Source organism: Cydia fagiglandana, chromosome Z (assembly GCF_963556715.1).
Source record: "Cydia fagiglandana chromosome Z, ilCydFagi1.1, whole genome shotgun sequence".
Classification (NCBI taxonomy): domain Eukaryota; kingdom Metazoa; phylum Arthropoda; class Insecta; order Lepidoptera; family Tortricidae; genus Cydia; species Cydia fagiglandana.
In genome coordinates this window covers 1,811,830-1,828,629 of record NC_085959.1, presented here as the reverse complement: position 1 = coordinate 1,828,629, position 16,800 = coordinate 1,811,830, and the positions used below count along the sequence as shown (strand labels likewise).

General features: G+C 40.0%; 1 protein-coding gene across 3 annotated transcripts in view; it reads left to right on the top strand.

Moving 5' to 3' along the window:
• LOC134678968 (protein apterous-like) overlaps window positions 1-16,800 on the top strand; it is a 352,874-nt gene that overhangs the window by 13,883 nt on the left and 322,191 nt on the right. For all 3 annotated transcript variants that reach the window (XM_063537727.1, XM_063537728.1, XM_063537726.1), the window contains exon 2: window positions 3,761-4,071. In XM_063537727.1, coding sequence (XP_063393797.1) covers window positions 3,761-4,071 — 311 coding nt within the window. The remainder of the gene's footprint in view (window positions 1-3,760; window positions 4,072-16,800) is intronic.

Sequence of the window (16,800 nt, the reverse complement as noted above, 5' to 3'; positions counted from 1 at the left end):
GTAGATAGGTAGTTAGGTACCCTACTCTAGGTTAGCTCTTTATCTAGACACGCGGCAGCGTGTCAAGCCAAGTTCAAGCAAAGGAACTGGCTAGCCAGCGCCGAGTGTAATATTACACGAACCACTTGGTGCCACTATTGACCCTTCTATAACTCAAAACATCTTTGACGTAAACACATAAAACTACGTGTGTTTAATTATATCCATAAGGATATCTAGAAGCCCAAATTTCATGAAGCTAGCTCAAACGGTTATAAAGGTATGAAGGTCAAAAAGTCGTAAATTTTAAGACTGACTTATGACTTATAGTACCTAAACCTAACCTACTTCCAGATGACCTAGAAGGATGAAATTTGGAATCCAGCTTGGTTATTGTGTGTAACCGTAGGAAAAAATCTAAAAATAAAATAAAATTAAAAAATAGGGGGGGTCCCCATACAAAAAAACAATTTTTGATTGGGACTGACATATAAGTACCTAAACCTAACCTACTTTCAGATGACCTAGAAGGATGAAATTTGGAATCCAGCTCGGTTATTGTGTGTAAGCGTAGGAAAAAATCTAAAAATAAAAAAAAGTTAAAAAATAGAGGGGGTCCCCATACAAAAAAATATTTTTTTATTGTAGCGTTGGAACCGTTACAAGCAGATATTTGAAACTACCCCAATATATGTATTATTATATTTGCTATATTAAAATAAAGTTTAGTCAAAAATAAGTGGTGTCCCCATACAAAAAACTTGTAATACGCTCTAAACAACCGGCCAACGGTGTGTCGTCGGCGGCGCGCGGCACCACATAATTATACAAAGAACAGAAGTAAAAACCATACAGCGGAAACACAAGAAAAAACATTAAATCTCAATACCTGCCTAGTTTTCTTTACAAAAAGTATTGATATCCCACCAAAAACATAAATGTAAAAAAGGAGAGCCAAGTTCAATACAAAAATTATGCTTGGCTGTGGGGCTCGCCGCAAAAAGAATGGAGATCTAAATGAGTGCCACTACCAAGTTCTGTGCAAAATCCAAATATGTATTTATAGGAACAAAATAACATTATAAACAAGTATTAAACTCTATTTCTTTGCTTTATTGGAAGTCAAATCTAACCTACTTTAAGATCTCACATTTTTTTAAATAACAGCAATTGTTATAGGTATCCAATAAAGCAAAGAAATAGAGTTTAATACTTGTTTATAATGTTATTTTGTTCCTATAAATACATATTTGGATTTTGCACAGAACTTGGTAGTGGCACTCATTTAGATCTCCATTCTTTTTGCGGCGAGCCCCACAGCCAAGCATAATTTTTGTATTGAACTTGGCTCTCCTTTTTTACATTTATGTTTTTGGTGGGATATAAGTACACACATTTTACTTAGCTTATAATTTATTTTTTTGCCATTTAAAATCATACAAAATAGGAAAATCTATATTAAATTCAAATTTATAACTGTATTAAAGCATAATTCCTACATAATTATAAGTTATAACAATAAATATGTAATTAGAAATGAAAACAAAAAAAGTAAGTATTTTTGTAAATTTTTGAGCCATTAAAGTTGAAGTTATAAGTCACTAGCTGTTGCCCGCGACTTCGTCTGCGTAGAATCTTTATCTTCAACCTTTTACATCTTTAGTACCTATAATTTTCATATCCAAGCAATGTTGAAATTAAGTACTTTTCTTTTTTAGCAAAGTTGTATGAAGTTTTAAGTCAAGTGAATTTTGATGTTGGTTGCTGAAATTACTCTTCTTGTATTCTCACATAATAGGTACCTATTATGGGAATATGCCCTTATACAAAGATTCAAGTTCCGCACTCACAAAATATCTGATCTCCATACAAACTTTCAACCCTTTTCTCACCACCTTGGGGGATAATTTACAAAAATGCTTGAATTAGTTTTCTTGTATTTTAATTTAATACCTTTTTACAAAGTTTCAAGTTGCTAGCTTAGAATAAAATTTGCACCCGAAGACGAACTTTCATCCCCTTTTTAACCCCCTTAGGGGTTGAATTTCCAAAAACGTTGCAATCACTTTTTTTTTAAATCGGCTATTATGCCTTTATAAGAAGTTTCAAAGCATTTGAAATGTATTAAAATTTTCAACCCCTTTTTAACCCTGTTAGGGGATGAATTTTACAAAACGCTGAAATTACTTTTCCTGTCTTCTAATAATATCCCTAAATACAAAGATTCAACTCCACCACTCGAAAAATTTTTGATATCCATACAAACTTTCAACCCCTTTTTCACCACCTTGGGGGATGAATTTACTAAAACGCTGAAATTAGTTTTCTTGTATTTGAATTTGATACTTTTTTACAAAGTTTCAAGTTCCTAGCTTAAAATAAAATTTGCACCCGAAGACGAATTTTCATCCCCTTTTAAACCCCCTTAGGGGTTGAATTTCCAAAAACGTTGCAATCACTTTTTTTTGTAATCGGCTATTATGCTTTTCTAAGAAGTTTCATAGTATTTGTAATGGATTAAAATTTTCACCCCCTTTTTAACCCTGTTAGGGGATGAATTTTACAAAACGCTGAAATTACTTTTACTGTTTTCTAGTAATATCTCTAAATACAAAGATTCAACTCCACTTCTCGAAAAATCTCCACACTCGATTCCCTTAGTAAAATGAGCGACACATTGAACGCTCTATAGTTCGTTTTTTAGGGTTCCGTAGCCAAATGGCAAAAAACGGAACCCTTATGGATTCGTCATGTCTGTCCGTCTGTCTGTCTGTCCGTGTAGGTCACAGACACTTTTTTCCGAAACTATAAGAACTATACTGTTGAAACTTGATAAGTAGATGTATTCTGTGAACCGCATTAAGATTTTACACAAAAATAGATAAATTAAAAAAGAACGATAAATTTTGGGGGTCCCCCATACTTAGAACTGAGACTCAACATTTTTTTTTTTCATCAAATCCATACGTGTGGGGTATCTATGGATAGGTCTTCAAAAATGATATAGAAATATCTAATATATTTTTTTTCTAAACTGAATAGTTTGCGCGAAATGTGTGCCCCCCCCCCTCCCTCCCTGTAATTTCTAAAATTTAAGAATGATAAAACTAAAAAAAAATATATGATGTACATTACCATGCAAACTTCCACCGAAAATTGGTTTGAACGAGATCTAGTAAGTAGTTTTTTTTAATACGTCATAAATCGTAAACCGCAATTTTATTATGTCACTTGCTGTTACGGAACCCTTCATGGGCGAGTCCGACTCGCACTTGGCCGCTTTTTATTTAGCATTAGAAAGAACTCCACAGAAGCAAGCGTGCATTTTTTTTCAGGCTCTTTAATTGTTAATAATTATTGAATTATCTAATGTAGCATGATTACCACTAAAAGTGCCTGATTTGGAACCACAAGCTTACTTCTGCGAAGTTCTTTCTGAATTCTGATGCTACAAAAATGGACTATAATCAACGCAATTTACCAAGGAAATCGGTAGATAGTAACCTCGCTACGCCTGCTGAACCCTTTAGAGTTTAGAGAAACCACTAAGTGTCTAGTCAGCGCATGTAAAATGGCGTCGCTGCGTATTTGCGCCAGTATTGAATCGTGCTGCGTCAGCCATGCATAGAGACACCTGTCACACCTCAACGTTGGCGCAACTCCGCAGCGACGCCATTTTCCATAGCGCTGACTAGACGCCGACGCACAAAAGACGCTAGTGTGGCGTCACTCGACGCCGACGCTTGTGCAGGGTGTTACTAACCTGTCGTTATCGTTGCAGCAGCAACAGAACGATCGGTACCTGTCATCGTACGAGGGCGGCGGGTCGCTGTCGCCGGCGGCGCCGGCCGCGTCGCCGGGCTCCCCGCGCGACTGCACGTCCTGCCGCAAGCGCGAGCCGCCAGACGAGCCCCCGCCGGACGACTGCGCGGGCTGCGGCGCGCGCATCACCGACCGCTACTACCTGCTGGCGCTGGAGCGCCGCTGGCACACCCCCTGCCTGCGCTGCTGCGAGTGCAAAATGCCTCTCGACTCCGAGCAGCGCTGCTACGCCAGGGACAGCAATATATTTTGCAAGAACGATTATTTCAGGTCAGTACTTTCACTTGCATTCGCGTAAGGAAATTGAGCTCAAGGACATTATGGGGAAGACTTTCAGCAAGCTCTTTCGGCGCTTTAACCCTTGCGTTCCTACACATGAGTACACAAACTCCACTTACAGAAGGTAGTGAAGCACTACTTCTCTGACTGTGTCTGAGCAACGAACGTAATCATGAGAGTTTTGCCCTATGACGGTCATCCCTGAAATAAACTGTATATGCCCGTCTGTTCCCACATTGGTATTAATAAAATTGGCGTCATAATTAGGTATGGTATAGTAATCTGGATATAAGAGATAGGTGGTATATTAAGAGCCGGTGTTCGGATATATAAAATAGGAGCTGATAATGAAGGTGGTGTCAGATATATCCTCGAAAGCACTTTGACTAGGCCACTCAATAACCTTGATTTTTTTAAGCTTAAAGAAAACCTTTGTTTGAGGTCGTTATCATGCTGAAAACCCAGCGTGATGGCATATATTTTCTTTAGCATAGGTTATCATGTCATGTGTGTATTAAGTATATTTTCACACACATATCGTACCATTATCCCGTCAATACGTACGAGGGGTCCGACTCCATGGCGAGAAAAACATCCCCAAGCCCTGACTGTGGGTAGCTGGTATCGCACATCGGGTCTTTTATTGTGAGGTCGACATACTTGACACCATCCGATGACATTAAATCAAACTTGCTCTCGTCACTCCATAAGCTATTCGACCATCGTTACTTGTCCACGACGTGTTCGCGGATGCTAATCGGGAAACCTTACTCGTATTCTTAGCTGAAATATGTGGTTTTTTTTATGGGCGCCGACCATGTAATCCTTACTCTGTTAAGCGTCGTTTAACAGTCCAAACGAACATTAATGTTATAGTTTTCTTTTAGTTCATCGTGAATTGCTTCTACGGACAGCTTGTTTATATCACACGATCCGTCGTAAAAGTCGTTTTTCGAGGACGACCGCTTGTAGGCTTAATGAAGACGCTGTTTGGAGCCTTTAATTGCTTTTTCCAGACACTAATCAGTTGCCGTGATACACCAATTTTTATTATTGCCATATCCGTTTTTGATGAATAAATGTTACACAAATTATATTACACAAAAGTTGTGGATATGTCACACTTTTGTGATAATTATATGTATACAGAATTTAATTATCCTATAGTAAAATGTGGATATGGCACATTTTTCAAAAATATTTTTTTTCTTAAACCGATTTGTGTTAATTATAGCTATTTTTTTAAGGAATCACAAAAAAAAACGATTTTCTCAAAAATGGATATGGCACAAATGTATTCTCAGCCGACGATATTATAAAACGACATAGTTAGCAAAACTTTGTTTTTTAACCGTCTCATTTACCCCCTAAAAGTGTCCCGTATGTTTAAAATTCATCTAATTACGTTACATGTCCGTCTGTCACAGACTTACATGTGTGTGCCAAATTTCAACTTAATTGGTGCAGTAGTGACAGACGGACAGCCAGATACACGAGTGATCCGATAAGGGGTCCGTTTTTTCCTTTTGAGGTACGGAACCCTAAAAAGGGCAATTCCGTGGGAAGACTATGGGTGGTGCAACACAAGTCTAGCACCACACGTAGGTACTTATCTGATGTACGCTTTACGTTCATCGGCGCTATCGTCCATCTCGACGCGAGCCACAGGCGGCAGCGGGTGGCGACGCGCCGTGCTCGGGCACACGTAGGTACCTACTTATCTGATGCGATGCGCATCTCTATGACATCTCAGCGGCTGACGCGAGTGACAAGCGAGTAAGCAGCGGCAGCGAGTTGTGACTCGCGTTTCGCACAGCTAGAGCCATTCAAAGCCACACTTGGCAATCGTCAATAGCATACTTTAAAATGACAGAGCAACGGCTTAGGTCAATGGTCAACGTGACCGATGGGGCACGCGCGGCCCTACTCTGTAGGTAGCCACCGGCTTACGGTAATTAATTAGAGAAATTTCATTTTGTATTTTTGATATGATATGGAAATTTTCCTTTTCTAAAATGAAAGATTGGATTCGGAGGTGCGAATTTTTCCTGAATATTGCGAGGACCCTTCGAGCTTTATGGAAACTTTCGAGTTTTTCGCAAGTTGCCCATGTGTCAAAAATGATTAATTGATTAGATAACTTGGAGAAGCATCATATATTCAAATGTATGTTTAGTTTAATTTCCCGTCGATCCGGCGACACGATCCGCCGGTGCTTTACTGGTACATGTACCCACTGCCGGAGACACGATCCGCCGGTGCGTTACTGGTACATGTACCCACTGCCGGAGACACGATCCGCCGGTGCGTTACTGGTTCCTGTACCCACTGCCGGAGACACGATCCGCCGGTGCGTTACTGGTACCTGTACCCACTGCCGGAGACACGATCCGCCGGTGCGTTACTGGTACCTGTACCCACTGCCGGAGACACGATCCGCCGTTGCTTTACTGGTTCCTGTACCCACTGCCGGAGACACGATCCGCCGGTGCGTTACTGGTACCTGTACCCACTGCCGGAGACACGATCCGCCGGTGCGTTACTGGTACCTGTACCCACTGCCGGAGACACGATCCGCCGTTGCATTACTGGTTCCTGTACCCACTGCCGGAGACACGATCCGCCGGTGCGTTACTGGTACCTGTACCCACTGCCGGAGACACGATCCGCCGTTGCGTTACTGGTTCCTGTACCCACTGCCGGAGACACGATCCGCCGTTGCGTTACTGGTTCCTGTACCCACTGCCGGAGACACGATCCGCCGGTGCGTTACTGGTTCCTGTACCCACTGCCGGAGACACGATCCGCCGGTGCGTTACTGGTACCTGTACCCACTGCCGGAGACACGATCCGCCGGTGCGTTACTGGTACTTGTACCCACTGCCGGAGACACGATCCGCCGTTGCGTTACTGGTTCCTGTACCCACTGCCGGAGACACGATCCGCCGTTGCGTTACTGGTTCCTGTACCCACTGCCGGAGACACGATCCGCCGGTGCGTTACTGGTACCTGTACCCACTGCCGGAGACACGATCCGCCGTTGCGTTACTGGTTTCTGTACACACTGCCGGAGACACGATCCGCCGGTGCGTTACTGGTACCTGTACCCACTGCCAATGTATTTTCTTCCCTATTTCAATTATCTTCAGGTATACATTTAAATGCTCTGAGACCGACCTCGGAGCATCACGGAGGATTGTTACTCCGCGGCATCGAGGAGCACGTTAGAGGGTACCGCGGCGGTAGGCACCGGCATGCCGCAGCATCCCCCGGCATGCGCCGAGGCCTCCCGGGTGCGCCGGAGTAGCGCCGGGGCGACGGGGGAGCACTCGCGCACACTAATCACTAATCCCTACACGCGGCGGCATGCCGCGGCATCCCCCGGTGCGCCGGCCGCCAACGCTCGGGCTATCGCGGGGGATTTTACCTCGCCGGTGAGCGCTGCGCGGCGTAAATCCTCCTCGGTGATCTGCGCTGCGCACCGCCGATTTGCGCTGGCCTTTAGTCTAAAACCGTAAAACTATTCAGACTTTATTAACTTTTTTACAAAATTTTAATTGCCAGCAATGTACAGCGTAGTAAATTGACAACTAAGTGTTAATGACATCTCTTCGTACTTTGTTTATTACTTATCACAACGTTTATTTCAAGAGTTAGCGATACTAACAGCAACTAAACTTAATACAAACCCCACATTTTAATAAAATAAAACGAGTAAGGTTTACTCGGGTAATTCCGAATGTCGAAAACTGTCGGATAATTCCGAAAAGAGACTTTTATTATGATGGAATTAAGGGTGATTTTCATCTGAATTTCGGAATTATCCGACATTCGGTATTACCCGAATACACCTTACCTTACTGTCTTGACGTTGGTTTGGTACCTGTCGGAAGTGCTCGAGAATCCTTTCCTAAACTTGCAATGGCCCGATTCCGTGCATGACCCTTTCAGGCTGACCAGGGGCGGTTGGCCTATTCTCAAGAACTCGTTGAAAAGCCGCTGTTATCGATCGACCATTGTGTGGATGCCGTCACTCTGGCAAGTGTTCTCAATAAAGCCTTGAGCTGCAGTTCCACGTGTATTAACAACTCTGAAGCATCGTAACCCATTTTAAAGAAAATCCAATACCAGTTTTGCTATTTTTAACCGACTTCCAAGTCTAAAAGGAGGAGGTTATCAATTCGATTGTATGTTTTTTCTTTCTTTTTTTTATGTTTGTTACTCCATATCTCCGTCATTACTGGACCGATTTTGAAAAATTTTTTTTGATTGAATGTATATAGGTACATACAGATTGGTCCCGTTTTTGTCAAAACCCAGTTCTGATGATGGGATCCATGAGGAATCGAGGGAACTCCTCAAATCTTAAAGGCATACATATAGTGATTTTTAGGTTTTTATCAACAAATCAAGCATATACATCCACAAAAGTGACATTTGATGAAGTGGAACTGCTGATGATGATCAGAACGGAACTCTTCAACGACGCATAGGTCACGTTTGGCGATTTGTCCTCTTCGTTATGTTTGCTAAGCAAGTTAAGTTTTTTAAGCCACATTTTTGTCAAGCTCGTGTTTCGATGCTGGGATCCATGAGGAATCGAGGGAACTCCTCAAATCTTAAAGGCATGTGTATAGAGATTTTTGTATTTTCATCAGAAAATCAAGCATTTTCATTAAATCCGGTCGCATTTGATGAAGTGGAACTGCTGATGATGATCAGAACAGAACTCTTCAACAACGCATAGTTCACGTTTGGCAATTTTTCCTCTTCGTTACGTTTGTTAAACAAGTTAAGTTTTTAAGCCACATTTTTGTCAAGCTCGAGTTCTGATGATGGGATCCATAAGGAATCGAGGGAACTCCTCAAATCTTAAAGGCATACATATTGTGATTTTTGTGTTTTTATTAATAAATCTAGCATATACATTCAAAAAAGTGACATTTGAGGAAGTGGAACTGCTGATGATGACCAGAACGGAACTCTTTAACGACGCATAGCTCGCATTTGGCGATTTTTCCTCTTCGTTATGTTTGTTAAGCAAGTTTGGTTTTTAAGCCACATTTATGTCAAGCTCAAGTTCTGAACATGGGATCCATGAGGAATCGAGGGAACTCCTCAAATCTTAAAGGCATACGTAGGTATAGATTTTTTTTGTATTTTCATCATAAAATCAAGCATTTACATTAAAAACTGTCACATTTGATGAAGTGGAACTGCTGGACCCGGACCCGGACTCGGACCCCAAACTCGTTACAATCTCATAACAGACAAGCGTGGGTGCAGCATACGGTGTGTGGTGAGCAGCTGACGGACCCTCCGATCCAGGGCGTCCAGCTCGGTCTGAGTACACCTTAGTATGCCAAAGGAGTATGTGAGTAGAGGCATTACCCAGGCGTTGAAGGCGCGCACTTTGTTGCCTCCTGAAAAAATACTGCTTTTGTGAGCAGACTGAAAAAGCGCTCCTTCAACGACCGTCTAATACCCTCGTCCTCAATACCCAACGACTGTGACATACCAAGGTATTTATAGGTTTTTGATTCAGAGATAGATCTTAAAGACATTGTCTCAGAAAGTTGTAAATTTGTTGAATTCATAACCTTTCCGCGCTGTACATGTATAACTGCACATTTATCTACACCAAATTCCATGTTGATGCCACTACCGAAGACTTCGGTGGTTTTCAGTAGCTCCAACAAGCCTTGGGTATTTGGTGCAAATATATTTTTTTTATCCTTTCCACATCTCGGGACCATGGGGTCCCGGACTCTTCGGAGGCGTGCGTGGGGCCGAAGCCAACAGCGCAGAGGCCCTTTAAGACAATTTAATCTGAAGGCCCTACACGTGGCGGTTACCATCCCCGAGCGCACAATATGATACATCCGGAGATGGTCCCCGCCAGGTGCAAAGACTATTGGAGTGCAGCAATTTTTTGCTGCGGTGGGGACTAAGGTCTATTGATCTGAATGTTGGATGGACTGGATATCGGGCTATGGGAGGAGGCAAGCGGACACCTGCCGTGACAATCAGTCGCAATATTGTTAAAGACAGGTGGTGACTCGCCAACTCATTGAGTGGGCCCCGCAATGGCCGCACGCACGGTGCGACAACAGGGCAACACATTGGAGTGGCTGTGAGCTGTGAGGTTGTCGAGAGGTGAGTCTGCGTTAGCCAGATCCCGGTAATCCGTTCAGCAGGCCGCCGGCGTTATGACATTTTACACTTCCAACCTGGAGCATAGGTCCCGCTCTTGCGACTCCACTCTGGCCGGTCAGTCAAGGCAAACACAGAGGCGAGGGCCAGATGAAAGTGCCCTCTGGAATAGGGGTCCACGGTGTCGCCACTCACCGTCAGCTCGCCGCAAACTGCCCCCGCGGAGATATTATTTTTATTAATATACTTATTGATAAATTATTATTATACTTATTGATAAAAGAAACCCACACACAGCTCGTCAGCGTTCATATAATCGTACATTTACCATAATACAAAACATAAACAAAGTAGGTACTTCAGAATTAATTCATAAGAGCTTGTTGCTAGGCCTACATGAATAAAGTATATTTTGATTTGATTTAATATAATCCAATCCTTATATTTATTTCAGCCTTACACACGTACCTACTCTCTTTACTCATTTTTTTTAATTAAGTGAGTAAATAGTAATTTTAACGACATTGATCATGAATAAGAATTGATTAATACATAACGCTCATGTGCTTTATGAAAAAAAAAAACATTATTTAAGGAAAATATTTAATCATAGGTAATTATGCTGAATAGGTCCTGGGGATTAAGCGTTTTTGTATAAATTTCAATTTCGTTAAAAAAACCGGGCAAATGCGAGTCGGACTCGCGCACGAAGGGTTCCGTACCATAATGCAAAAAAAAAACAAAAAAAAAGCAAAAAAAAAAACGGCCACCCATCCAAGTACTGACCACTCCCGACGTTGCTTAACTTTGGTCAAAAATCACGTTTGTTGTATGGGAGCCCCATTTAAATCTTTATTTTATTCTGTTTTTAGTATTTGTTGTTATAGCGGCAACAGAAATACATCATCTGTGAAAATTTCAACTGTCTAGCTATCACGGTTCGTGAGATACAGCTTGGTGACAGACAGACGGACGGACGGACGGACAGCAGAGTCTTAGTAATAGGGTCCCGTTTTACCCTTTGGGTACGGAACCCTAAAAAGTGTTGAATCATTAAAACAAAATATAATTGTTATCCCTCTTAAGTTAACATCCTGTAGAGTAAAGACGCACCAAACGACCACAAACTTAATTTATTCAATTATCAACTACGGGTAGTAACCGTTCGGCAATCTTCATCTCGGTTCACCAACCCAAACATGCCGCCCGAACTCGGACGCCACCTGTATACGCCTCCAAAACCCGCCTCTAAGCCATAACCATTAAGATTCAACCCTTTTTTACTACCTACAAACAGCGGTAAACGTAATTTGGTCACGATACATCTCAAATAACATTATCAGCTACCCAGGCGGAGCGGACACAAGAAACAATAAAATTTTGTCATAAAAGTGGGTTATGTTTGTGTAAATCAAATGTGTCCCGTAAGGGGTCATCCATTAATTACGTCACACGAATTTCTAGGTTTTTTGACCCCTCGCCTCCTTGTCACACTTGGTCACATTTGGCAAACCCCTCCCCCCTAGTGTGACGTCACATTTTTTCTACGAAATCGCCAAATCAAATTAAGTAAGTACCTGAGTATTATTAATATTTTATCAAAATATTTTTGAAGATATAAATATTGGTAATTTTATAACCCAAAACTGCTTAGGAAAGAAAATTAAACGAATAAAAACGATTATCGTTTTAAAAACTTGTTATTTAAATGTACAGCGAATAAAATAATTCAAATAAATTTTCGGTTACTGATGAAGTTAAAGTGACGTCACAAAGTTTGTGTCTCCCCCCTCCCCCATGTCACAATATGTCACATTCTCTTGACCCCCTCCCTCCCCCTAAACGTGTGATGTAATTAATGGATGACCCCTAAGACACTAGACACTTGATAAATGATAAATAAGTAGGTAACTCATAAAGGCCTCGCGGCCGGGACGCGGACTCCGGCGTCGTGAGAACGACTACCAGTACCAACTTCGACTCGAGAACTTTTGAAAGTGTCTTTGTATGGCTATGTGTATGCGTCAGCATCTAATGAATAAATACAAGGGTGCTGTGAGACCTGGCGCATTCCTCACAACATCAACTGTATTTGCCGGGCACACGACACTCAGACGCACGAAAACTTAAAAACGTTCACTAACAAGATAGTACCTATTTATACTCGCTTGTGAATTATTCAGGAAAACCAATATGGCAGTATAACTAATCATAATATCAGAAATAAAAATAGAGAAATACACGTAGGTATCTACCTACATGATACATCGTATAACGACGTACATGGCTAGGATTTCCTGTGTGACAGAACCCAGCAGGTTATTAAACCAAAATAACATGCATTCTTACAGATATTACGAAACTGAAATCCAATCTTATCTTATCTTATTGTTTTCGGGGGCCCTTGCGGATACACTTCGACACATAGGGATCTTTTGTGCAGAACTGAAATCCAATTTTATTTGCAGTTATTCGAAACTGAAGTCCAATACGATTCTTATACCTAAAAGAATAAGTGTTTTAGTATTCTAGACATAGTTTTGACATACTTTTTTTAGCAGCCTAAATTACCTATATACGAGTATAGTCAAATGCGTAGTAACTGTGGAACCGTTTTAATAAAATTCGCTCCAAAATGTAGCGTCTTTTTATTCAGTCATTCTCTTTTAAAAAGACAATATTAGAGCCGCATTTTGACTTGGTGGTTCACCTGTGACCTTTCATCGGGCGGTGTTGTTGTTGTTATCGGCTCGCTAGTGAACCACCACGACCACTTTACACGCACCTCTAAGTGCACACAGTTGTTGTAGTCGGATGGACCAGGCTAGACTGGTTCGGTAGCGGGTAGGGAGCGGTGCGAGTAGCTCCGGAAGAATGGGTTCCCACACCTAACTATTTTACGTCACAATCATTAATATAACATTATTCTGCTCTAGTTTGAGCACTAAAAAGTAATGGTGCATCAAGTTACACATAGTTATGGATGAGGGAGTTAGAGAACCTTCTAAAAATATATTATATACCGCAAGGTAAGTTAGTGATGTCAAAACTACTGCAATGTAAAGTTGGTTAAGTTATCGCGCAAATTCCGCTTTAATCTAGACACGCGGCAGCGTGTCAAGCCAAGTTCAAGCAAAGGAACTGGCTAGCCAGCGGCGAGTGTAATATTACACGAACCACTTGGTGCCACTTTTGACCCTTCTATAACTCAAAACATCTTTGACGTAAACACATAAAACTACGTGTGTTTAATTATATCCATAAGGATATCTAGAAGCCCAAATTTCATGAAGCTAGCTCAAACGGTTATAAAGGTATGAAGGTCAAAAAGTCGTAAATTTTAAGACTGACTTATGACTTATAGTACCTAAACCTAACCTACTTCCAGATGACCTAGAAGGATGAAATTTGGAATCCAGCTTGGTTATTGTGTGTAACCGTAGGAAAAAATCTAAAAATAAAATAAAGTTAAAAAATAGGGGGGGTCCCCATACAAAAAAACACTTTTTATTGGGATTGACATATAAGTACCTAAACCTAACCTACTTCCAGATAACCTAGAAGGATGAAATTTGGAATCCAGCTCGGTTATTGTGTGTAACCGTAGGAAAAAATCTAAAAATAAAATAAAGTTTAAAAATAGGGGGGGTCCCCATACAAAAAAAACATATTTTATTGAGACTGACATATAAGTACCTAAACCTAACCTACTTCCAGATGACCTAGAAGGATGAAATTTGGAATCCAGCTCGGTTATTGTGTGTAAGCGTAGGAAAAAATCTAAAAATAAAAAAAAGTTAAAAAATAGGGGGAGTCCCCATACAAAAAAATATTTTTTTATTGTAGCGTTGGAACCGTTACAAGCAGATATTTGAAACTACCCCAATATATGTATTATTATATTTGCTATATTAAAATAAAGTTTAGTCAAAAAATAAGTGGTGTCCCCATACAAAAAACCTGTAATACGCTCTAAACAACCGGCCAACGGTGTGTCGTCGGCGGCGCGCGGTACCACATAATTATACAAAGAACAGAAGTAAAAACCATACAGCGGAAACACAAGAAAAAACATTAAATCTCAATACCTGCCTATAGTCCGTTTTTTTTAGCATTAGAAATAACTTCGCAGAAGTTCGCTTGTAGTTCTAAATCTGGCACTTTTAGCGGTAACAATTTGTAGTAAATTATATCCCACCAAAAACATAAATGTAAAAAAGGAGAGCCAAGTTCAATACAAAAATTATGCTTGGTTGTGGGGCTCGCCGCAAAAAGAATGGAGATCTAAATGAGTGCCACTGCCAAGTTCTATGCAAAATCCAAATATGTATTTATAGGAACAAAATAACATTATAAACAAGTATTAAACTCTATTTCTTTGCTTTATTGGATACCTATAACAATTGCTGTTATTTAAAAAAATGTAAGATCTTAAAGTAGGTTAGATTTGACTTGGCCAGTTTTCATTACATCAATCATTTTATATATATTGTAATTCTGATAAAATCTGGTCAAGCCAAATCTAACCTACTTTAAGATCTCACATTTTTTAAATAACAGCAATTGTTATAGGTATCCAATAAAGCAAAGAAATAGAGTTTAATACTTGTTTATAATGTTATTTTGTTCCTATAAATACATATTTGGATTTTGCATAGAACTTGGCAGTGGCACTCATTTAGATCTCCATTCTTTTTGCGGCGAGCCCCACAGCCAAGCATAATTTTTGTATTGAACTTGGCTCTCCTTTTTTACATTTATGTTTTTGGTGGGATATCAATACTTTTTGTAAAGAAAACTAGGCAGGTATTGAGATTTAATGTTTTTTCTTGTGTTTCCGCTGTATAGTTTTTACTTCTGTTCTTTGTATAATTATGTGGTGCCGCGCGCCGCCGACGACACACCGTTGGCCGGTTGTTTAGAGCGTATTACAAGTTTTTTGTATGGGGACACCACTTATTTTTTGATTAAACTTTATTTTAATATAGCAAATATAATAATACATATATTGGGGTAGTTTCAAATATCTGCTTGTAACGGTTCCAACGCTACAATAAAAAAATATTTTTTTTGTATGGGGACCCCCCTATTTTTTAACTTTTTTTTATTTGTAGATTTTTTCCTACGCTTACACACAATAACCGAGCTGGATTCCAAATTTTATCCTTCTAGGTCATCTGGAAGTAGGTTAGGTTTAGGTACTTATATGTCAGTCCCAATAAAAAATGTTTTTTTTGTATGGGGACCCCCCCCTATTTTTAAACTTTATTTTATTTTTAGATTTTTTCCTACGGTTACACACAATAACCGAGCTGGATTCCAAATTTCATCCTTCTAGGTCATCTGGAAGTAGGTTAGGTTTAGGTACTTATATGTCAGTCCCAATAAAAAATGTTTTTTTTGTATGGGGACCCCCCTATTTAATAACTTTATTTTATTTTTAGATTTTTTCCTACGGTTACACACAATAACCAAGCTGGATTCCACATTTCATCCTTCTAGGTCATCTGGAAGTAGGTTAGGTTTAGGTACTATAAGTCATAAGTCAGTCTTAAAATTTACGACTTTTTGACCTTCATATCTTTATAACCGTTTGAGCTAGCTTCATGAAATTTGGGCTTCTAGATATCCTTATGGATATAATTAAACACACGTAGTTTTATGTGTTTACGTCAAAGATGTTTTGAGTTATAGAAGGGTCAAAAGTGGCACCAAGTGGTTCGTGTAATATTACACTCGGCGCTGGCTAGCCAGTTCCTTTGCTTGAACTTGGCTTGACACGCTGCCGCGTGTCTAGATGTATTGACCATGCTACATTAGATAGTTCAATAATTATTAACAATTAACAAGCCTGATAAAAACTGCACGCTTGCTTCTGCGGAGTTCTTTCTAATGCTAAAAAAAACGAACTATAGTTTTCTTTACAAAAAGTATTGATATCCCACCAAAAACATAAATGTAAAAAAGGAGAGCCAAGTTCAATACAAAAATTATGCTTGGCTGTGGGGCTCGCCGCAAAAAGAATGGAGATCTAAATGAGTGCCACTGCCAAGTTCTACGCAAAATCCAAATATGTATTTATAGGAACAAAATAACATTATAAACAAGTATTAAACTCTATTTCTTTGCTTTATTGGATACCTATAACAATTGCTGTTATTTAAAAAAATGTGAGATCTTAAAGTAGGTTAGATTTGGCTTGGCCAGGTTTTATCAGAATTACAATATATATAAAATGATTGATATAATGAAAACTGGCCAAGTCAAATCTAACCTACTTTAAGATCTCACTTTTTTTTAAATAACAGCAATTGTTATAGGTATCCAATAAAGCAAAGAAATAGAGTTTAATACTTGTTTATAATGTTATTTTGTTCCTATAAATACATATTTGGATTTTGCATAGAACTTGGCAGTGGCACTCATTTAGATCTCCATTCTTTTTGCGGCGAGCCCCACAGCCAAGCATAATTTTTGTATTGAACTTGGCTCTCCTTTTTTACATTTATGTTTTTGGTGGGATATCTCTTCCCGTACTTCTCTGTTCTGGGCGACGCATTTTAAAAT